We start from the raw sequence: 24,087 nt of genomic DNA on the forward strand, positions 1-24,087 counted from the left end.
TGTAACCTCCCCAACACTTAGAACAGTGCTTTGCACGTAGTAAGCGCTTAATAAATACCATCATTATTATTATTAATAACCTGTCCTCCCCCCGGCTCAGCGGGGATGGGACGAGGACTCTGTTTGGGCTGAGACAAACGGGCAGACGGTCATTCGTTCGTTCAATCGTATGTATTGAGCGTCTACTGCGTGCTGAGCGCTTGGGAGAATAATAATAATAATGATGGTATTTGTTAATAATAATAATGATGGCATTTGTTAAGCGCTTACTTGGGAGAAGCAGCATGGCTTAGTGGAAAGAGCCCAGGCTTTGGAGTTTAGAGGTCATGGGTTCGAATCTCAGCCCTGCCACGTGTCTGCTGTGTGACCTTGGACAAGTCACTTCACTTCTCATCTGGAAAATGGGGATTAAGACTGTGAGCCCCACGTGGGACAACCTGATCACTTTGTATTAGTAAGCGCTTAACAAATGCCAACATTATTATTATTATTATTATTGTTATTATTATTAATAATAATAATAACCTGTCCTCCCCCCATCTCAGCGGGGATGGGACGAGGACTCTGGGCCGAAACAATGGGCAGATGGTCATTCGTTCGTTCAGTCGTATGTATTGAGCGCCTACTGTGTGCTGAGTGCCTGGGAGAATAATAATAATAATAATGATGGTATTTGTTAATAATAATAATAATGATGGCATTTGTTAAGCGCTTACTTGGGAGAAGCAGCGTGGCTCAGTGGAAAGAACCCGGGCTTTGGAGTCAGAGGACATGGGTTCGAATCCCAGACCCACCACTTGTCAGCTGTGTGACCTTGGACAAGTCACTTCACTTCTCATCTGGAAAATGGGGATTAAGACTGTGAGCCCCACGTGGGACAACCTGATCACTTTGTATTAGTAAGCACTTAACAAATGCCAACACTATTATTATTATTATTATTATTATTATTAATAATAGCCTGTCCTCTCCCCATCTCAGCGGGGACGGGACAAGGACTCTGTTTGGGCCAAGACAACGGGCAAATGATCATTCGTTTGTCCAATCGTATGTACTGAGCGCCTACTGTGTGCTGAGCACTTGGGAGAATAATAATAATAATGATGGTATTTGTTAATAATAATAATAATGATGGCATTTGTTAAGCGCTTACTTGGGAGAAGCAACGTGGCTCAGTGGAAAGAGCCCGGGCTTTGGAGTCAGAGGTCATGGGTTCGAATCCCGGCCCCACCGCTTGTCAGCTGTGTGACCTTGGGCAAGTCACTTCACTTCTCTTAGTACAGTGCTCTGCACACAATAAGCGCTCAAATACGATTGATTGATTCTCTGGGCCTCAGTCACCTCATCTGGAAAATGGGGATTAAGACTGTGAGCCCCACATGGGACAACCTGATCACCTTAGAACACTGCTTTGCACATAGTAAGCGCTTAACAAATGCCAACATCATTATTATTATTAACCTGTCCTCCCCCCGTCTCAGCAGGGACGGGACGAGGACTCTGTATGGGCCGAGACAATGGGCAGACGGTCATTCATTCGTTCAATCAATCAATCAATCAATTGTATTTATTGAGCGCTTACTGTGTGCAGAGCACTGTACTAAGCGCTTGGGAAGTACAAGTTGGCAACATATAGAGATGGTCCCTACCCAACAGTGGGCTCACAGTCTAGAAGACAGTTCAATCGTATGCATTGAGCGCATACAATGTGCTGAGCGCTTGGGAGAATAATAATAATAATGATGGTATTTGTTAATAATAACAATAATGATGGCATTTGTTATGCGCTTACTATGAGCAAAGCACCGTTCTAAGCACTGGGGGTCATACAAGGTGATCACGTTGTCCCACAGGGGGCTCACAGTCTTAATCCCCATTTTACAGATAAGGTAACTGAGGTTCAGAGAATAATAATAATAATAATATTGGTATTTGTTAAGCGCTTACTATGTGCAAAGCACTGTTCTAAGCGCTGGGGTAGATACAAGGTAATCAGGTTGTCCCACGTGGGGCTCACAGTCTTCATCCCCATTTTACAGATGAGGTAACTGAGGCCCAGAGAAGTGAAGTGACGTGCCCAAAGTCACACAGCTGGCAAGTGGCGGAGCCAGGATTTGAACCCGCGACCCCCGACTCCCAAGCCCGGGCTCTTTCCACTGAGCCACACTGAGTTAAGTGACTTGCCCGAGGTCACACAGCAGACATGTGGCAGATCCGGGATTCGAACCCATGTCCTCCGACTCCAAAGAGGACAATAGAACAACAGAACAGACACATTCCCTGCCCGCAACGGGCTGACATTCAAAGTACAGTCTAGAGCTCAGTCAGTCAATAGTATTTGAGGAGAAGCAGCGTGGCTCAGTGGAAGGAACCCGGGCTTTGGAGTCAGGGGTCGTGGGTTCGAATCCCTGCTCCGCCACTTATCAGCTGGGTGAAGTCGCTTCACTTCTCTGGGCCTCAGTTCCCTCATCTGTCAAATGGGGTTGAAGACTGTGAGCCCCTCCATGAGGCAAACTGGTCACTTTGTAACCTCCCCAGCGCTTAGAACAGTGCTTGGCAAATAGTAAGCGCTTAGTAAATGCCATCATTATTATTACTATTTAGTGAGCGCTTATGGTGTGCAGAGCATTCATTCATGCAATCGTATGTATTGAGCACTCACTGTGTGCAGAGCACTGGACTAAGCACTTGGGAAATCCAAATCATTCGATCATATTTATTGAGAGAATCAATCAATCAATCAATCGTATTTATTGAGCGCTTACTGTGTGCAGAGCACTGTACTAAGCGCTTGGGAAGTACAAATTGGCAACATATAGAGACAGTCCCTACCCAAGAGTGGGCTCACAGTCTAAAAGGGGGAGACAGAGAACAAAACCAAACATACTAACAAAATAAAATAAATAGAATAGATATGGACAAGTAAAATAAATAAATAAATAAATAAATAGAGTAATAAATCTGTACAAACATATATACATATATACAGGTGCTGTGGGGAAGGGAAGGAGGTAAGATGGGGAGAGAAGCAGCGTGGCTCAGTGGAAAGAGCCCGGGCTTTGGAGTCAGAGGTCATGAGTTCAAATCTCGGCTCCGCCAATTGTCAGCTGGGTGATTTTGGGCAAGTCACTTCACTTCTCTGGGCCTCAGTTCCCTCATCTGGAAAATGGGGACTATGGCTGTGAGCCCCCCCGGGACAACCTGATCACCTTGTAACCGCCCCAGCACTTAGAACAGTGCTTTGCACATAGTAAGTGCTTAATAAATGCCATTATTATTATTATTACTGTGTGCAGGGCACTGTACCAAGCGCTTGGGAAGTCCAAGTTGGCAACATATAGAGACGGTCCCGACCCAACAGCGGGCTCACAGGCTAGAAATCGGTACCAGATAGAGACTATCCCTGCCCACAGCGAGCTGACAGTCAAGAGGGGAAGACAGACAGTATATGACACATAAGGAAGTGTGTGGTGGATTTAACAATAATAATAATAATAATAATGATGGCATTTATTAAGCGCTTGCTATGTGCAAAGCACTGTTCTAAGCGCTGGGTGGGGATACAAGGTCATCAGATTGTCCCCCATGGGGCTCCCAGTCTTCATCCCCATTTTCCAGATGAGGGAACTGAGGCCCGGAGAAGTAAAGCGACTTGCCCAAAGTCACCCAGCTGACAAGTGGCGGAAGCGGGATTTGAACCCACGACCTCTGACTCCAAAGCCCGGGCTCTTTCCCACTGAGCCACGGTGCTTCCCGGCTCCGCCACTTGTCAGCTGTGTGACTTTGGGCAAGTCACTTCACTTCTCTGGGCCTCAGTTCTCATCTGTAAAATGAGGGCTCAATAATAATAATAATAATAATAATAATAATGGCATTTATTTAGCGCTTACTACGTGCAAAGCACTGTTCTAAGCGCTAGGGAAGTTACAAGGTGATCAGGTTGTCCCACAGGGGGCTCACAGTCTTCATCACCATTTTCCAGATGAGGGAACTGAGGCCCAGAGAAGTGAAGCGACTTGCCCAAAGTCACCCAGCTGACAAGTGGCGGAGGCGGGATTTGAACCCATAATAATAATAATAATTTTGGTATTTGTTAAGCGCTTACTATGTGCAAATCACTGTTCTAAGCGCTGGGGGTGGGGATACAAGGTGATCAGGTTGTCCCGCGTGGGGCTCATTGAACCCATAATAATAATAATAATAATAATAATAATAATAATAACGGCATTTGTTAAGTGCTTACTATGTGCAAATCACTGTTCTAAGCGCTGAGGGGGATACAAGGTGATCAGGTTGTCCCGCGTGGGGCTCACAGTCATCACCCCCATTTGACAGATGAGGGAACTGAGGCGCCGAGAAGTGAAGTGACTAAGCCCCAGGTCACACAGCAGACATGTGGCGGAGCTGGGATTCGAACCCATGACCCACAACATATGGAGACAGTAGGCACCGACTCTCTATGTTGCCAACTTGTACTTCCCAAGCGCTTAGTCCAGTGCTCAGCACACAGGAAGCGCTCAATAAATACGATTGATTGATTGATTGATTGACCTCTGGCTCCAAAGCCCGGGCTCTTTCCACTGAGCCACGCTGCTTCTCGGGGGGCACGGGAGTGGGATGATGCCCTGTCCCGTCCCCAACTTGGCTACCGCGGGGTCCCTGGGGGAAGGCCACCCCCCGATGCCACCCGCACCCAGACGGCCACACTCGCCCCTTCAGCCCCGCGCCAAGGCTCAACGGACGGCAGGCCCGGGCCCGGCCCACGGCGGGCATCCACGGTGCCCATCTCGTCCGGCTCGGGACCTTGGCAGCGACAACGACGACGACGGGGGTCCCCCGGCCCTGACCGGCCTCACGTGGACCCCCCGCGATTCAGAGAGAGCCCACTCCTCGAAACGCTCTTCACCGACGACACCTCCCCGGACGAAGACGACGCCAGCGACCTCACCCACGGTAAGCGCCCGGGCCCTCGCTCTTCCTTCTCTTCTTGAAAGGGACAGTGCTGGGCACATGGAAGCACTTAACAAATACAATTAAAGAGGGAAAGAGCCCCGGCTTTGGAGTCCTTCATTCACTCAATCGTATTTATTCATTCATTCATTCAATCGTATTTATTGAGCGCTTACTGTGTGCAGAGCACTGGACTAAGCGCTTGGGAAGGACAAATTGGCAACGTATAGAGACGGTCCCTACCCAACAGTAGGACTCTCATGCCCAGGCTCTCATCCACTGTCATGCTGCTTCTCTATTCAATCAATCAATCAATCGTATTTATTTGGTCTTTATTGGGTCTCAGTTGGTGGCTCATTGGAAAGAGCACGGGCTTTGGAGTCAGAGGTTATGGGTTCAAGTCCCATCTCCTCCAATTGTCAGCTGTGTGACTTTGGGCAAGTCACTTCACTTCTCTGGGCCTCAGTTACCTTCATCTGTAAAATGGGGATTAAGACTGTGAACCCCAAGTGGGACAACCTGATCACCTTGTATCCTCCCCAGCACTTAGAACAGTGCTTTGCACATAGGAAGCGCTTAACAAATGCCATTATTATTATTATTATTGAGCACTTACTGTGTGCAGAGCACTGGACTAAGCGCTTGGGAAGTACAAGTTGGCAACATATAGAGACAGTCCCTACCCAACAGTGGGCTCACAGTCACATTTCACTTTCTCTAAGTGAAATGACTTGCCCAAGGTCACTCTCCACGCCAGTGGTAGAGCCAGAATTAGAACTCAGGTCCTCCGACCGCCCCCACCCCTTCCAGGCCTGGCCTTCTAGGCCTTATTGAGCGCTTACTGTGTGCAGAGCGCTGTACTAAGCACCTGGGAAGTCCAAGCTGGCAACATATAGAGACGGTCCCTACCCAACAGCGGGCTCACAGTCTAGAAGGGGGAGACAGACAACAAAACAAAACATATTAACAAAATAAAATAGACTAAATATGTACAAGTAAAATAAATAGAGTAATTCATTCATTCATTCAGTCGTATTTATTGAGCTCTTACTGTGTGCAGAGCGCTATGCTAAGCTCTTGGGAAGTCCAAACTGGCAACATCTAGAGGTGGTCCCTACCCAACAGCAGGCTCACAGTCTAGAAGGGGGAGACAGACAACAAAACAAAGCATATAAACAAAATAAAATAGACTAAATATGTACAAGTAAAATAGAGTAATTCATTCATTCATTCAATCGTATTTATTGAGCGCTTACTGTGTGCAGAGCACTGGACTAAGCGCTTGGGAAGTACAAGTTGGCAACATATAGAGTCGGTCCCTACCCAATAGTGGGCTCACAGTCTAGAGGGGGGAGACGGACAACAAAACAAAACATATAAACCAAATAAAATAAATAGAATATGTACAAGTAAAATAAATAAATAAATAGAGTAATAAATATGTACAAACATATATACATATGTGACTGTGAGCCCGCTGTTGGGTAGGGACCGTCTCTATATGTTACCAACTTGGACTTCCCAAGCGCTTGGTACAGTGCTCTGCACACAGTAAGCACTCAATAAATACGATTGATTGATTGATTGATTCTCAGGGCCTCGGTTCTCATCTGTAAAGTGAGGGATCAATAATAGTAACAATAATAATGATGGCATTCATTAAGCGCTTACTATGTGCAAAGCACTGTTCTAAGCGCTGGGGAGGCTACAAGGTGATCAGGTTGTCCCATGGGGGGCTCACCGTCTTCATCCCCATTTGACAGATGAGGAAACTGAGGCCCAGAGAAGTGAAGTGACTTGCCCAAAGTCACACAGCTGAAAATTGGCGGAGCTGGGATTTGAACCCACAACCTCTGACTCCATAGCCTGGGCTCTTTCCCACTGAGCCACGCTGCTTCCCGGCTCCGCCACTTGTCAGCTGTGTGACTTTGGGCAACTCACTTCACTTCTCTGGGCCTCAGTTCTCATCTGTAAAATGAGGGATCAATAATAATAATAATAATAATAATAATAATAATAATAATAATAATAATGGCATTTATTAAGCCCTTACTATGTGCAAAGCACTGTTCTAAGCACTGGGGAGGCTACAAGGTGATCAGGTTGTCACACAGGGGGCTCACCATCTTCATCCCCATTTTCCAGATGAGGGAACTGAGGCCCAGAGAAGTGAGGTGACTTGCCCAAAGTCCCACAGCTGACAATTGGCAGAGCCGGGTTTTGAACCCACGACCTCTGATTCCAAAGCCCGGGCTGTTTCCACTGAGCCACGCTGCTTCCCGGCTCCGCCACTTGTCAGCTGTGTGACTTTGGGCAACTCACTTCACTTCTCTGGGCCTCAGTTCTCATCTGTAAAATGAGGGATCAATAATAATAATAATAATAATAATAATAATAATAATGGCATTTATTAAGCCCTTACTATGTGCAAAGCACTGTTCTAAGCACTGGGGAGGCTACAAGGTGATCAGGTTGTCACACAGGGGGCTCACCATCTTCATCCCCATTTTCCAGATGAGGGAACTGAGGCCCAGAGAAGTGAGGTGACTTGCCCAAAGTCCCACAGCTGACAATTGGCAGAGCCGGGTTTTGAACCCACGACCTCTGATTCCAAAGCCCGGGCTGTTTCCACTGAGCCATGCTGATTAAGACTGAGAGCCCCCCGTGGGGCAACCCAATCACTGTGTAACCTCCCCAGCGCTTAGAACAGGGCTTTGCACATAGTAAGCATAGTAAGTAAGTGCCATTATTATTATTATTATTCTTTTTCAATCGTATTTATTGAGCGCTTACAGTGTGCAGAGCACTGTACTAAGCGCTTGGGAAGTCCAAGTTGGCAACATATAGAGACGGTCCCTACCCAACAGCGGGCTCACACTCGGTCAGCCCTGTGTATTGAGCGCTTACTGTGTGAAGAGCACTGGACTAAACGCTGGGGAGAGGACGACAGAACAATTAACAGATACATCCCCGGCCCACAACGGGCTCACGTTCCAGAGGGGGAGACGGACGTGAAGAGAAATAAATAATCGATGGACGTAACTGCTGTGGGGCTGGGAAGGGGGATAAACAGAGAGAAGCAGCGTGACATAGCGGACAGAGCCGGGCAGAGGTCATGGGTTCTAATCCCATCTCTGCCCCTTGTCTGCTGTGGGAATTTGGGCAAGTCGCTTCACTTCACCTGTATATATGTATATATCATCATCATCATCATCATCAATCGTATTTATTGAGCACTTACTATGTGCAGAGCACTGTACTAAGCGCTTGGGAAGTACAAATTGGCAACATGTAGAGAAGGTCCCTACCCAACAGTGGGCTCACAGTCTAGAAGGGGGAGACAGAGAACAGAACCAAACATACTAACAAAATAAAATAAATAGGATAGATATGTAATAAATATGTTTATTTATTTATTTATTATATGTATATGTTATATACATATATGTATATGTTATATTTATTATATGTTTATTTATTACTCTATTTATTTATTTATTTTACTTGTGCATATCTATTCTATTTATTTTCTTTTGTTAGTATGTTTGGTTTTGTTCTCCGTCTCCCCCTTTTAGACTGTGAGCCCACTGTTGGGTAGGGACGGTCTCTAGATGTTGCCAACTTGGACTTCCCAAGCGCTTAGTCCAGTGCTCTGCACACAGTAAGTGCTCAATAAATACGATTGATTGATTGATTGATTGATTCACTTCTCTGGGCCTCAGTTCCCTCATCTGCAAAATGGGGTTTGAGACTGTGAGCCCCACTTGGGACAGGGACTGGGTCCAACTCGATTTGCTTGTATCCACCCCAGCGCTTAATACAGTGCCTGGCACATAGTAAGCGCTTAGCAGCATGGCCTAGTGGCAAGAGCGGGGACTTGGGAGTTACAGGACGTGGGTTGGAAAGAGCCCGGGCTTGGGAGTCGGAGGTCGTGGGTTCTGATCCCGGCCCCGCCGCTTGTCAGCTGGGTGACTTTGGGCAAGTCACTTCACTTCTCTGGGCCTCAGTTCCCTCATCTGGAAAATGGGGATGAAGACTGGGAGCCCCCCGTGGGACCACCTGATCACTGTGTATCCCCCCAGCGCTTAGAACAGTGCTTGGCACATAGTAAGCGCTCAACAAATACACTTATTGAGAAACAGCATGGCTCAGTGGAAAAGAGCATAGACTTTGGAGTCAGAGGTTCATTCATTCATTCAATCGTATTTATTGAGCACTTACTGTGTGCAGAGCACTGGACTAAGCGCTCGGGAAGTCCAAGTTGGCAACATAGAGAGACGGTCCCTACCCAACAGCGGGCTCACAGTCTAGAAGAAAGATTAAGGTCCCACCGAGATTTAATAATATTAATAATAATAATATGGTGTTTATTAAGCGCTTACTATGTGCAAAGCACTGTTCTAAGCGCTGGGGAGGTTACAAGGTAATCAGGTTGTCCCACGTGGGGCTCACAGTCTCCATCCCCATTTTACAGATGAGGTAACTGAGGCCCAGAGACGTGAAGTGACTTGCCCAAAGTCACACAGCTGACAATTGGCAGAGCTGGGATTTGAACCCATGACCTCTGACTCCAAAGCCCGGGCTCTTTTCCATTGAGCCACACTGCTTAATGATTTGAACTCGGATCGCTGGATTCAGAGTTCCGGCTCTGCAAGTGTCAGCTGTGTGAGTTTGGGCAACTCACTTCACTTCTCTGGGCCTCAGTTCCCTCATCTGTAAAATGGGGATGAAGACTGTGAGCCCCACGTGGGACAACCTGATGACCTTGTATCCCCCCAGCGCTTAGAACAGTGCTCAGCACATAGCGCTTAACAAATACCATTATTATTATTATTATTATTATTATTATTATTATTATTATTATTATTATTATTATTCTCTGTGAGCCCCACGTGGGACAATCTGATGACCTTGTATCCTCCCAGCGCTTAGAACAGTGCTCGGCACATAGTGCTTAACAAATACCATTATTATTATTATTATTATTATTACTATTATGCGCTCAACAAATACCATCATTATCATTATTATTATTATTATTAGTCTCTGAGCCTCAGTGACCTCATTGGTAAAATGGGGATGAAGACTGTGAGCCCCATGTGGGACAACCTGATCACCTTGTATCTACCCCAGTGCATAGATCGGTGCTTGGCACATAGTAAGCGCTTAACAAATTGTTATTGTTATTATTATCAATACCACAATTATTATTTGTACTACTATCATTTGTAATCATTGCCCGTTGTTGGGTAGGGACTGTCTCTATATGTTGCCAACCTGTACTTCCCAAGCGCTTAGTCCAGTGCTCTGCGCACGGTAAGCGCTCGATAAATACGATTGAATGAATATGTTGCCAACTTGCACTTCCCAAGCGCTTAGTCCAGTGCTGTGCGCACGGTAAGCACTCAATAAATACGATTGAATGAATATGTTGCCAACTTGTACTTCCCAAGCGCTTAGTCCAGTGCTGTGCGCACAGTAAGCGCTCAATAAATACGATTGAATGAATATGTTGCCAACTTGTACTTCCCAAGCACTTAGTCTAGTGCTGTGCGCACGGTAAGTGCTCAATAAATACGATTGAATGAATATGTTCCAACTTGTACTTCCCAAGTGCTTAGTCCAGTGCTCTGCGCACGGTAAGCGCTCAATAAATACGCTTGAAAGAATGAATAATCATTGTCCCTTCTCTCTCCAGGCTTCGGCCACGTCCTCTGTGGGAATCCCATCAAGGCCCTCCACGAGCGAAGGCGGAAACTGAAGGCACGGTGCCCCGCGGCCCCCGCTCCCCTCACCCCCCAATCAATCAATCGTATTTATTGAGCGCTTACTGTGTGCAGAGCACTGGACTGAGCGCTTGGGAAGTCCAAGTTGGCAACATCTAGAGACGGGCCCTACCCAACAGCGGGCTCACAGTCTAGAAGGGGGAGACAGACAACAAAACAAAACAGTCAATCAATCGTATTTATTGAGCACTTACTGTGTGCAGAGCACTGTACTAAGCGCTTGGGAAGTACAAGTTGGCAACATCTAGAGACGGTCCCTACCCAACAGCGGGCTCACAGTCTAGAAGGGGGAGACAGAGAACAAAACAAAACAATCAATCAATCAATCAATCGTATTTATTGAACGCTTACTGTGTGCAGAGCACTGTACTAAGCGCTTGGGAAGTCCAAGTTGGCAACATCTAGAGATGGTCCCTACCCAACAGTGGGCTCACAGTCGAGAAGTGGGGGGCCAACTGAGGGTCCAGGGAGAGCCGGGCGCCGGCCTCCATCCAACCGTCCGGTGGTGTTCCCCGGCCACGCGATGTCCTCGGGGCCTCCCCAGGAGGGTTGGGCCCATACGACCGCATTGTTTGACCCTCGCCCGTCCCCTCAGGGCCATCTCAGCCTTCTACAGGGGAAACTGAGGCACGCGGCGGGGTGTCCCCTCTCCGTACGCCTCGTGCTCCCCACTTTTCTGCCCACCGCGGGCTGACTGTGAGCCCACTGTTGGGTAGGGACCGTCTCTAGATGTGGCCAACTTGGACTTCCCAAGCGCTTAGTCCAGTGCTCTGCACACTGTAAGCGCTCAATCAATACAATTGATTGATTGATTGATTGATTGACACCCGTTCCGCCGGAGGATGACTCTCCTTTGGGAGGCCCGAGCCTCAAGGGGACTGAGAGAGAGGGGACGGGGGGAGCCCGGGGAAGGTCCGGGGGCCGCTGAGCTTCTTGTCCGCCGCAGCCGCTCCCGCCGTGCCGTCCCTTCCCGGCCCCGGAGGACTCCCCGGAGGAAGAGGAGGACACCCCGGAGGAGCTGCCCGGCCCCGGGCACGTGCTTGCCCAGCTCCGGGCCTGGCAGAAACAGCACCGGAGGTGAGGGCAGGGCCCCAGCGGGGAGGAAGGGGCCGTCCACGTGGCTTCTTGGCAAGAACCCAGGCCTGGGAAGCAGAGGATAATAATAATAATAATAATAATAATAATAATAATAATAATAATAATGATGGCATTTGTTAAGCGCTTACTATGTGCAGAACACTGTTCTAAGCGCCGGGGGGGATAGAAGGATGATCAAGTTGTCCCATAATAATAATCATAATGATGATGGCATTTGTTAAGCGCTTACTATGTGCAGAGCACTGTTCTAAGCGCCGGCGGTGGGGGATAGAAGGGTGATCAAGTTGTCCCATGTGGGGCTCACAGTCTTCATCCCCATTTTACAGATGAGGTCACTGAGGCCCAGAGAAGTTAAGTGACTTGCCCAAGGTCACACAGCTGACAATTGGCAGAGCCGGGATTTGAACCCATAATAATAATAATAATAATAATGGCATTTATTAAGCGCTTACTATGTGCAATGCACTGTTCTAAGCGCTGGGGAGATTACAAGGTGATCAGGTTGTCCCACGGGGGGCTCACGGTCTTAATCCCCATTTTACAGTTGAGGGAACTGAGGCCCAGGGAAGCGAAGTGACTTGCCCAAAGTCACACAGCTGACAATTGGCAGAGCCGGGATTTGAACCCATGAACTCTGACTCCAAAGCCCGGGCTCTTTCCACTTAGCCATGCTGCTTCTCTGCATTACTATACATTATATAATATATATCTCAATATATAGTATTATAATATGTATAGTACTATATATTGTGTAAAATATATAGTATATGCTATGTTTAATAACACTATATATTATGTATAATATATAATACAATGTATACTATATAATACATGGTACTTGTGCTTCCCAAGCGCTTAGTACAGTGCTCTGCACACAGTAAGCGCTCAATAAATACGATTGAATGAATGAATGAATGAATAATATATATTGTAATATCCTACATAATAATGTACCAAGTGCTTAGTCCAGTGCTCTGCACACAGTAAGCACTCAATAAATACGATTGAATGAATTGAATGGATGAATGAATAATATAGGATAACAATGATAATAATAATGATTGTTATAATGATCCCGGCTCCGCCAGTTGCCAGCTGTGTGACTTTGGGCAAATCACTTAATTTCTCTGGGCCTCAGTGGCCTCATCTGGAAATTGGGGATGAAGACTGGGAGCCCCATGTGGGACAACCTGATGACCCTGTATCTCCCCCAGCGCTTAGAACAGTGCTTTGCACATAGTAAACGCTTAATAAATGCCATTAATTATTATTATTATTATTATTATTATTATTATTAGGATGATTGGGCCTAGGGTGATGGGCGTGTCCATGGGCGGGGCTTCTAGAGGTGGGCGTGGTCTCACGTGATTGACGCATCGATGGGCGGGGCCTCACATTCATTCAGTCGTATTTATTGAGCACTTACTGTGTGCAGAGCACTGGACTAAGCGCTCGGGAAGTCCAAGTCGGCAACAACGAGAGACGCTCCCTACCCAACAGCGGGCTCACAGTCTAGAAGGGGGAGACAGAGAACAAAACAAAACATATTAACAAAATAAAATAAATAGAATGAATATTCATTCATTCATTCAATCGTATTTTTTGAGCGCTTACTGTGTGCAGAGCACTGGACTAAGCGCTTTGCAAGTCCAAGTTGGCAACATATCGAGACGGTCCCTACCCAACAGTGGGCTCACAGTCTAGAAGGGGGAGACAGAGAACAAAACAAAACATATCAACAAAATAAAATAAATAGAATAAATATGTACAAATAAAATAGAGTAAAAAATACGTACAAACATATATACATATATCCAGATGCTGTGGAGAGGGGAAGGAGGGAAGGTGGGGGAGGAGGAAGAGGGGGAGAGGAAGGAGGGGGCTCAGTGTGGGAAGGCCTCCCGGAGGAGGTGAGCTCTCAGTAGTGCTTTGAAAGGAGGAAGAGAGCCAGCTTGGTGGATGTGAGGAGGGAGGGCAAGCGCTTAGTCCAGTGCTCTGCACACAGTAAGTGCTCAATAAATACCATTGAATGAATGAATGAATGAATACAGATTTATTACTCTATTTTACTTGCCCATATTTACTATCCTGTTTATTTTATTTGGTTAATCTGTTTGGTTTTGTTGTCTGTCTCCCCCTTCTAGACTGTGAGCCCACTGTTGGGTAGGGACCATCTCTCTATATTGCCAACTTGGACTTCCCAAGCGCTTAGTCCAGTGCTCTGCACACAGTAAGCGCTCAATCATCATCATCATCAATCGTATTTATTGAGCGCTTACTGTGTGCAGAGCACTGGACTAAGCGCTTGGGAAGTCCAAGTTGGCAACATATAGAGACAGTCCCTACCCAACAGTGGGCTCACAGTCTAAAAGGGGGAGAGGGAGAACAAAACCAAACATACTAACAAAATAAAATAAATAGAATAGATATGTACAGGTAAAATGAATAAATAAATAGAGTAATAAATATGTACAAACATATATACATATATACAGGTGCTGTGGGTAAGGGAAGGAGGTAAGATGGGGGGGATGGAGAGGGGGACGAGGGGGCGAATGAATGAATGAATGAATGAATACAGATTTATTGCTCTATTTTACTTGCCCATATTTACTATTCTGTTTATTTTATTTGGTTAATCTGTTTGGTTTTGTTGTCTGTCTCCCCCTTCTAGACTGTGAGCCCGCTGTTGGGTAGGGACCGTCTCTAGATGTTGCCAACTTGGACTTCCCAAGCGCTTAGTCCAGTGTTCTGCACACAGTAAGTGCTCAATAAATCCGACTGAATGGATGAATGAATGAATGGATGGATGGATGGATGGATGGATGGATGAATGAATGAGCCCTACTGAGAGCTCACCTCCTCCAGGAGGCCTTCCCAGACTGAGCCCCTTCCTTCCTCTCCCCCTTATCCCTCTCTCCATCCCCCCATCATACCTCCTTCCCTTCCCCACAGCACCTGTATATATGTATATATGTCTGTACATATTTGTTACTCTATTTATTTTGGTTGTACCTATCTATTCTATTTATTTTATTTTGTTAGTATGTTTGGTTTTGTTCTCTGTCTCCCCCTTTTAGACTGTGAGCCCGCTGTTGGGTCGGGACCGTCTCTCTATGTTGCCAACTTGGACTTCCCAAGCGCTTAGTCCAGTGCTCTGCACACAGTAAGCGCTCAATAAATACGATTGATTGATTGATTGAATGAATGAATGAATGAATGAATGGAGGTGCGCTCTCAGTAGGATTGCGGAGTGGGCGTGGTCTCGCGCGATTGCCGCGTCCATGGGCGTGGCCTCGCGTGATTGGCGGGACAGGGGGCGGGGCCTTGCGTAATTGGCGCGTTCATGGGCGGGGCCACACGTGATAGGCGGGCCGGGGGGCGGTACCTCACGTGATTGGCGCGTTCATGTGCGGGGTCTGCGCCTGCGCGCGGCTTCCCCGGTTCGGCCGCCTTCCCGCGCCTCCTGGTGGCCGCCTCCGGAATTGCCCCTGCGGGGACCCACTGTCTTGGGCCCCCCCACGTTATTTGTCCCTAATAATCATAATAATGATGACTTTATTTGTTAAGCGCTTACTACGTTCTTAACACTGTTCTAAGCGCTGGGGGAGATACAAGCTTAGAACAGCTCAGCGCTTAGAACAGTGCCAGCGCTTAGACCAGAGATTAAGCGCTTAGTCCAGTGCTCTGCACATAGTAAGCGCTCAATAAATACGATTGATTGATTTAGTTACCGTTTAGTTCCAAGCGCTTAGTTCAGTGCTCCGCACTCAGTAAGCGCTCAATACATAGGACTGACTGACTGACTGACTAAGCGCTTGGGAGAGTAGTCAGGCAGACCTATTTACTGAGCACCTACTGTGTGCAGAGCACTGGACTAAGCGCTTAAGAGAATGGTCAGTCCATCGTATTTTTTGAGCGCTTCCTGTGTGTAGAGCACTGGACTAAGCACTTGGGAGAATAGTCAGTCAGTCCTATTTATTGAGCGCTTACTGAGTGTGGGACACTGGACAAAGCACTTGGGAGAATAGTCAGTCCTATTTTTTGAGCACTTCCTCTGTGCGGAGCAGTGAACTAAGCGCTTGGGAGAGTAATCAGGCAGACCTATTTATTGAGCACTTACTATGTGCAGAGCACTGGACTAAGCGCTTAGGAGAATAGTCAGTCCATCGTATTTTTGGAGTGCTTCCTGTGTGCGAGCACTGGACTAAGCGCTTGGGAGAATAGTCAGTCAGTCAGTCCTGTTTATTGAGCACTTGCTGTGTGCAGAGCACTGGACTAAGCACTTGGGAGAATAGTCAGTCAGTCAGTCCTATTTATTGAGCGCTTACTGAGTGTGGAGCACTGGACTAAGCACTTGGGAGAGTAATCAGGCAGGCCTATTTACTGAGCGCTTACTGAGTGTGGAGCACTGAACTAAGCACTTGGGAGAGTAATCAGGCAGGCCCATTTACTGAGCGCTTACTGAGTGTGGAGCACCGAACTAAGCACTTGGGAGAGTAATCAGGCAGACCTATTTATTGAGCACTTACTGTTTGCAGAGCACTGGACTAAGCGCTTAGGAGAATTGTCAGTCCATCATATTTTTGGAGCGCTTCCTGTGTGCAAAGCACTGGACTAAGCGCTTAGGAGAATTGTCAGTCCATCGTATTTTTGGAGCGCTTCCTGTGTGCAGAGCACTGGACTAAGCGCTTGGGAGAATAGTCAGTCAGTCAGTCCTATTTATTGAGCGCTTACTGAGTGCGGAGCACTGAACTAAGCGCTTGGGAGAGTAATCAGGCAGACCTATTTATTGAGCACTTACTATGTGCAGAGCACTGGACTAAGCGCTTAGGAGAATTGTCAGTCCATCGTATTTTTGGAGCGCTTCCTGTGTGCAGAGCACTGGACTAAGCGCTTGGGAGAATAGTCAGTCAGTCCTATTTATTGAGCGCTTATTGACTGCGGAGCACTGATCTAAGCGCTTGGGAGAGTAGTCAGGCAGACCTATTTTTTGAGCACTTACTATGTGCAGAGCACTGGACTAAGCGCTTAGGAGAATGGTCAGTCAGTTGTACTTTTTGAGCGCTTTCTGTGTGCAGAGCACTGGACTAAGCACTTGGGAGAATAGTCAGTCAGTCTCCTATTTATTGAGTGCTTACTGAGTGCGGAGCACTGAACTGAGCGCTTGGGAGAGTAATCAGGCAGACCTATTTATTGAGCACTTACTGTGTGCAGAGCACTGGACTAAGCGCTCAGGAGAATAATAATAATAATAGTCAGTCATATTTTTTGAGCGCTTCCTGTGTACAGAGCACTGGACTAAGCACTTGGGAGAATAGTCAGTCAGTCAGTCCTATTTATTGAGCGCTTACTGAGTGCGGAGCACTGAACTAAGCGCTTCAGAGAGTAGTCAGACAGACCTATTTATTGAGCACTTACTGTGTGCAGAGCACTGGACTAAGTGCTTAGGAGAATTGTCAGTCCATCGTATTTTTGGAGTGCTTCCTGTGTGCAGAGCACTGGACTAAGCGCTTGGGAGAATAGTCAGTCAGTCAGTCCTATTTATTGAGCGCTTACTGAGTGCGGAGCACTGAACTAAGTGCTTGGGAGAGTAGTCAGGCAGACCTATTTTTTGAGCGCTTACTATGTGCAGAGCATTGGACTAAGCACTTAGGAGAATGGTCAGTCAGTTGTACTTTTTGAGCGCTTTCTGTGTGCAGAGCACTGGACTAAGCGCTTGGGAGAATAGTCAGTCAGTCAGTCAGTCCTATTTATTGAGCGCTTACTGAGTGCAGAGCACTGAACTAAGCGCTTGGGAGAGTAATCAGGCAGACCTATTTATTGAGCACTTACTGTGTGCAGAGCACTGGACTAAGCGCTCAGGAGAATAATAATAATAATAATAGTCAGTCGTATTTTTTGAGCGCTTCCTGTGTGCAGAGCACTGGACTAAGCACTTGGGAGAATAGTCAGTCAGTCTTCTATTTATTGAGCGCTTACTGAGTCAGTCAGTCCTATTTATTGAGCGCTTATTGAGTGCAGAGCACTCAACTAAGCGCTTGGGAGAGTAGTCAGGCAGACCTATTTTTTGAGCGCTTACTATGTGCAGAGCACTGGACTAAGCACTTAGGAGAATGGTGAGTCAGTTGTACTTTTTGAGCGCTTTCTGTGTGCAGAGCACTGGACTAAGCACTTGGGAGAATAGTCAGTCAGTCAGTCAGTCAGTCCTATTTATTGAGCGCTTACTGAGTGCAGAGCACTGAACTAAGCGCTTGGGAGAGTAATCAGGCAGACCTATTTATTGAGCACTTACTGTGTGCAGAGCACTGGACTAAGCGTTCAGGAGAATAATAATAATAATAATAGTCAGTCGTATTTTTTGAGCGCTTCCTGTGTGCAGAGCACTGGACTAAGCACTTGGGAGAATAGTCAGTCAGTCAGTCCTATTTATTGAGCGCTTACTGAGTGCGGAGCACTGAACTAAGCGCTTGGGAGAGTAATCAGGCAGACCTATTTATTGAGCACTTACTATGTGCAAAGCACTGGACTAAGCGCTTAGGAGAATTGTCAGTCCATCATATTTTTGGAGCGCTTCCTGTGTGCAGAGCACTGGACTAAGCACTTGGGAGAATAGTCAGTCAGTTAGTCCTATTTATTGAGCACTTATTCAGTGCAGAGCACTGAACTAAGTGCTTGGGAGAGTAGTCAGGCAGACCTATTTTTTGAGCGCTTACTATGTGCAGAGCATTGGACTAAGCACTTAGAATGGTCAGTCAGTTGTACTTTTTGAGCGCTTTCTGTGTGCAGAGCACTGGACTAAGCACTTGGGAGAATAGTCTGTCAGTCCTATTTATTGAGCACTTACAGAGTGTGGAGCACTAAACTAAGTGCTTTGGAGAGAAATCAGTCTGACCTGTTTATTGAGAACTTACTGTTTGCAGAGCACTGGACTAAGCGCTTAGGAGAATTGTCAGTCAGTTGTACTTTTTGAGCGCTTCCTGTGTGCAGAGCACTGGACTAAGCACTTGGGAGAATAGTCAGTCAGTCAGTCCTATTTATTGAGCACTTAATGAGTGCGGAGCACTGAACTAAGCGCTTGGGAGAGTAGTCAGGCAGACCTATTTATTGAGCATTTACTGTGTGCAGAGCACTGGACTAAGCACTTGGGAGAATAGTCAGTCAGTCAGTCCTATTTATTGAGCGCTTACTGAGTGCGGAGCACTGAACTAAGCGCTTGGGAGAGTAATCAGGCAGACCTATTTATTGAGCACTTACTATGTGCAGAGCACTGGACTAAGCGCTTAGGAGAACTGTCAGTCCATCGTATTTTTGGAGCGCTTCCTGTGTGGAGAGCACTTGACTAAGCGCTTGGGAGAATAGTCAGTCCTATTTATTGAGCGCTTACTGAGTGTGGAGCACTGGACTAAGCTCTTGGGAGAATAGTCAGTCAGTCCTAGTTATTGAGCACTTCCTGGGTGCAGAGCACGGGACTAAGCACTTGGGAGAGTAATCAGGCAAACCTACTTTTTGAGCGCTTACTATGTGCAGAGCACTGGACTAAGCACTTAGGAGAATGGTCAGTCAGTCGTATTTCTTGAGCGCTTCCTGTGTGCAGAGCACTGGACTAAGCACTTGGGAGAATAGTCAGTCAGTCAGTCCTATTTATTGAGCGCTTACTGAGTGCGGAGCACTGAACTAAGCGCTTGGGAGAGTAATCAGGCAGACCTATTTATTGAGCACTTACTATGTGCAGAGCACTGGACTAAGCGCTTAGGAGAACTGTCAGTCCATCGTATTTTTGGAGCGCTTCCTGTGTGGAGAGCACTTGACTAAGCGCTTGGGAGAATAGTCAGTCCTATTTATTGAGCGCTTACTGAGTGTGGAGCACTGGACTAAGCTCTTGGGAGAATAGTCAGTCAGTCCTAGTTATTGAGCACTTCCTGGGTGCAGAGCACGGGACTAAGCACTTGGGAGAGTAATCAGGCAAACCTACTTTTTGAGCGCTTACTATGTGCAGAGCACTGGACTAAGCACTTAGGAGAATGGTCAGTCAGTCGTATTTCTTGAGCGCTTCCTGTGTGCAGAGCACTGGACTAAGCACTTGGGAGAATAGTCAGTCAGTCAGTCCTATTTATTGAGCGCTTACTGAGTGCGGAGCACTGAACTAAGCGCTTGGGAGAGTAATCAGGCAGACCTATTTATTGAGCACTTACTATGTGCAGAGCACTGGACTAAGTGCTTAGGAGAACTGTCAGTCCATCGTATTTTTGGAGCGCTTCCTGTGTGGAGAGCACTTGACTAAGCGCTTGGGAGAATAGTCAGTCCTATTTATTGAGCGCTTACTGAGTGTGGAGCACTGGACTAAGCTCTTGGGAGAATAGTCAGTCAGTCCTAGTTATTGAGCACTTCCTGGGTGCAGAGCACGGGACTAAGCACTTGGGAGAGTAATCAGGCAAACCTACTTTTTGAGCGCTTACTATGTGCAGAGCACTGGACTAAGCACTTAGGAGAATGGTCAGTCAGTCGTATTTCTTGAGCGCTTCCTGTGTGCAGAGCACTGGACTAAGCACTTGGGAGAATAGTCAGTCAGTCAGTCCTATTTATTGAGCGCTTACTGAGTGCGGAGCACTGAACTAAGCGCTTGGGAGAGTAATCAGGCAGACCTATTTATTGAGCACTTACTATGTGCAGAGCACTGGACTAAGCGCTTAGGAGAACTGTCAGTCCATCGTATTTTTGGAGCGCTTCCTGTGTGCAGAGCACTGGACTAAGCGCTTGGGAGAATAGTCAGTCAGTCAGTCAGTCCTATTTATTGAGCGCTTACTGAGTGCGGAGCACTGGACTAAGCGCTTGGGAGAGGACGATAGAGCGATAGACCCATTCCCCGCCCACATTGAGCTAATCCCAGCCTCACCACTCATCATCATCACCATCCTCAATCGTATTTATTGAGCGCTTACTGTGTGCAGAGCACTGTGCTAAGCGCTTGGGTAGTGCTGCTGTGTGACCTTGAGCAAGTCACTTCACAGCTCTGTGCCTCAGTTCCCTCATTTGTAAAATGGGGATGGAGGCTGTGAGCCCCAAGTGGAACAGGGTCCGACTCCATCCCGATTTGCTTGTATCCACCGCAGCGCTTAGTACAGTGCCCGGCACATAGTAAGCGAAGAGAAGCAGCGTGGCTCGGTGGGAAGAGCGAGGGCTTGGGAGTCAGAGGTCAGGGGTTCGAATCCCGGCTCCGCCACTTGTCAGCTGGGTGACCTTGGGCAAGCCACTTCACTTCTCTGGGCCTCAATACCTCATCTGTAAAATGGGGATGAAGACTGGGAGCCCCAAGTGGGACAACCTGATCACCTTGTAGCCCCCCAGCGCTTAGAACAGTGTTTTGAACATAGTAAGCACTTAACAAATACCACACACACACAAAAAAAGCATGGGCTTTGGAGTCAGAGGTCAGGGGTTCGAATCCCGGCTCCACCACTTGTCAGCTGTGTGATATTGAGCAAGCCACTTCACTTCTCTGGGCCTCAGTTCCCTCATCTGTAAAATGGGGATGAAGACTGTGAGCCCCAAGTGGGACAACCTGATCACCTTGTAGCTGCCCCAGCGCTTAGAACAGTGCTTGGCACATAGTAAGCGCTTAACAAATTCCACACACACACAAAAAAAAGCATAGGCTTTGGAGTCAGAGGTCAGGGGTTCGAATCCCGGTTCCATCACATCATCATCATCAATCGTATTTATTGAGCGCTTACTATGTGCAGAGCACTGTGCTAAGCACTTGTCACAAGGTCACATGTCTGCTGTGTGACCTTGGGCAAGTCACTTCACTTCTCGGAGCCTCAGTGACCTCATCTGTAAAATGGGGGTGAAGAGTGTGAGCCCCCCGCGGGACAACCTGATCACCTTGTATCCCCCCGGCGCTTCGAACAGTGCTTTGCACATAGTAAGCGCTTAACAAATACCACAAAAAAAAAGCATGGGCTTTGGAGTCAGAGGTCAGGGGTTCGAACCCCGGCTCCGTCACATGTCTGCTGTGTGACCTTGGGCAAGTCACTTCACTTCTCGGAACCTCAGTGACCTCATCTGTAAAATGGGGGTGAAGAGTGTGAACCCCCCACGGGACAACCTGATCACCTTGTATCCCCCCCGCCAGCGCTTCGAACAGTGCTTTGCACATAGTAAGCGCTTAACAAATACCACAAAAAAAAGCATGGGCTTTGGAGTCAGAGGTCAGGGGTTCGAATTCCGGCTCCGTCACGTCTGCTGTGTGACCTGAGCCCACTGTTGGGTAGGGACTGTCTCTATATGTCGCCATCTTGTACTTCCCAAGCACTTAGTACAGTGCTCTGCACACAGTAAGCACTCAATAAATACGATTGATTGATTGATTGATTCTTGGAGCCTCAGTGACCTCATCTGTAAAATGGGGATGAAGACTGTGAGCCCCACTGCAGGACGACCTGATCACCTTATATCCCCCCAGCGCTTCGAACAGTGCTTTGCACATAGTAAGCACTTACCACATGCCATCATTATTATTATTTTATTATTATTAAGCGCTTCACAAGCACCCCAGTTATTATTGTAGTACATTGTATATAAACATTGTATATATGTTTGTACGTATTTATTACTCTATTTCTTTTTTTACTTGAACATATCTATTCTATTTATTTTATTTTGTGAATATGTTTTGTTTTGTTCCCTGTCTCCCCCTTCTAGACTGTGAGCCCACTGTTGGGGAGGGACCGTCTCTAGATGTTGCCAACTTGGACTTCCCAAGCGCTTACTACAGTGCTCTGCACACAGTAGGCGCTCAATAAATGCGATTGATTGATTGATTGTAGGAGGTCAGCTGTTTGGGGTTATGGTTTCAGGTTCCTGGAAATCATTCAAGGGGAGGAGGAGAAGGAGGAAGAGGAGGAGGAGGAGGAAGAGGAAGAGGAGGAGGAGGAGGAAGAAGAGGAGAAGGAGGAAGAGCAGGAGAAGGAAGAAGAGGATGAAGGAGGCAAGGCCTCCCCCTCGTCCCCCTCTCCATCCCCCCCATCTTACCTCCTTCCCTTCCCCACAGCCCCTGTATCTATGTATATATGTTTGTACAGATTTATTACTCTATTTATTTATTTTACTTGTACCTATCTATTCTATTTATTTTATTTTGTTAGTATGTTTGGTTTTGTTCTCCGTCTCCCCCTTTTAGACTGTGAGCCCACTGTTGGGTAGGGACCGTCTCTATGTGTTGCCAACTTGTCCTTCCCAAGCGCTTAGTCCAGTGCTCTGCACACAGTAAGCGCTCAATAAATACGATTGATTGATTGATTGAAAGGCCAGTCCCCTGGACGGCAGCGAGGAGAAGCCCCCCCCCGCCCCCGTGTCCCCCCGCGGCAGCCTGTCTCTCCGCAGCTGTCCGGTCCTCCGAGAAACAGCTTCACTTCACTTCTCTGGGCCTCAGTTCCCTCATCTGTAAAATGGGGATGAAGACTGTGAGCCCCCCGTGGGACAACCTGATCACCTTGTAACCTCCCCAGCGCTTAGAACAGTGCTTTTTTTAAAAAAAAAAATTATAATGGCATTTATTAAGTGCTTACTATGTGCCAAGCACTGTCCTAAGCACTGGGGGGGGGGGCTACAAGGTGATCAGGTTGTCCCACGGCGGGCTCACAGTCTTAATCCCCATTTTCCAGATGAGGTAACTGAGGCACTGAGAATAATAATAATGATGGTATTTGTTAAGCGCTTACTATGTGCAAAGCACTGTTCTAAGCGCTGGGGGGATACAAGGTGATCAGGTTGTCCCACATGGGGCTCACAGTCTTAATCCCCATTGTACAGATGAGGGTACTGAGGCCGAGAGAAGTGAAGTGGCTTGCCCAAAGTCACCCAGCTGACAAGTGGCGGAGCAGGAATTTGAACCCGTGACCTCTGACTCCCAAGCCCGGGCTCTTTCCAGTGAGCCACGCTGCTTCTCTGAAGAGAAGTGAAGTGACTCGCCCGAAGTCACGCAGCTGACAAGTGGCGGAGCTGGGATTTGAACCCGTGACCTCTGACTCCCAAGCCTGGGCTCTTTCCACTGAGCCACGCTGCTTTGCACCTAGTAAGTGCTTCTATCAATCAATCAATCAATCAATCGTATTTATTGAGCGCTTACTGTGTGCAGAGCACTGTACCAAGCGCTTGGGAAGTCCAAGTTGGCAACATCTAGAGACTGTGAGCCCACTGTTGGGTAGGGACTGTCTCTCTATGTTGCCAACTTGGACTTCCCAAGCGCTTG

At 47.3% G+C, this 24,087-nt stretch overlaps 1 protein-coding gene across 1 annotated transcript in view; it reads left to right on the top strand.

The window, feature by feature from the left end:
* The window catches only part of LRRC56 (leucine rich repeat containing 56), an 81,835-nt gene that overhangs the window by 52,993 nt on the left and 4,755 nt on the right, over positions 1–24,087 (top strand). The window contains exons 8-10 of the mRNA XM_038765374.1: positions 4,720–4,953; positions 10,649–10,713; positions 11,683–11,813. Of these exons, the coding sequence (XP_038621302.1) occupies positions 4,720–4,953; positions 10,649–10,713; positions 11,683–11,813 (430 nt within the window). The remainder of the gene's footprint in view (positions 1–4,719; positions 4,954–10,648; positions 10,714–11,682; positions 11,814–24,087) is intronic.

The sequence above is a fragment of the Tachyglossus aculeatus genome, chromosome 22, assembly GCF_015852505.1.
Source record: "Tachyglossus aculeatus isolate mTacAcu1 chromosome 22, mTacAcu1.pri, whole genome shotgun sequence".
NCBI classification, from domain to species: domain Eukaryota; kingdom Metazoa; phylum Chordata; class Mammalia; order Monotremata; family Tachyglossidae; genus Tachyglossus; species Tachyglossus aculeatus.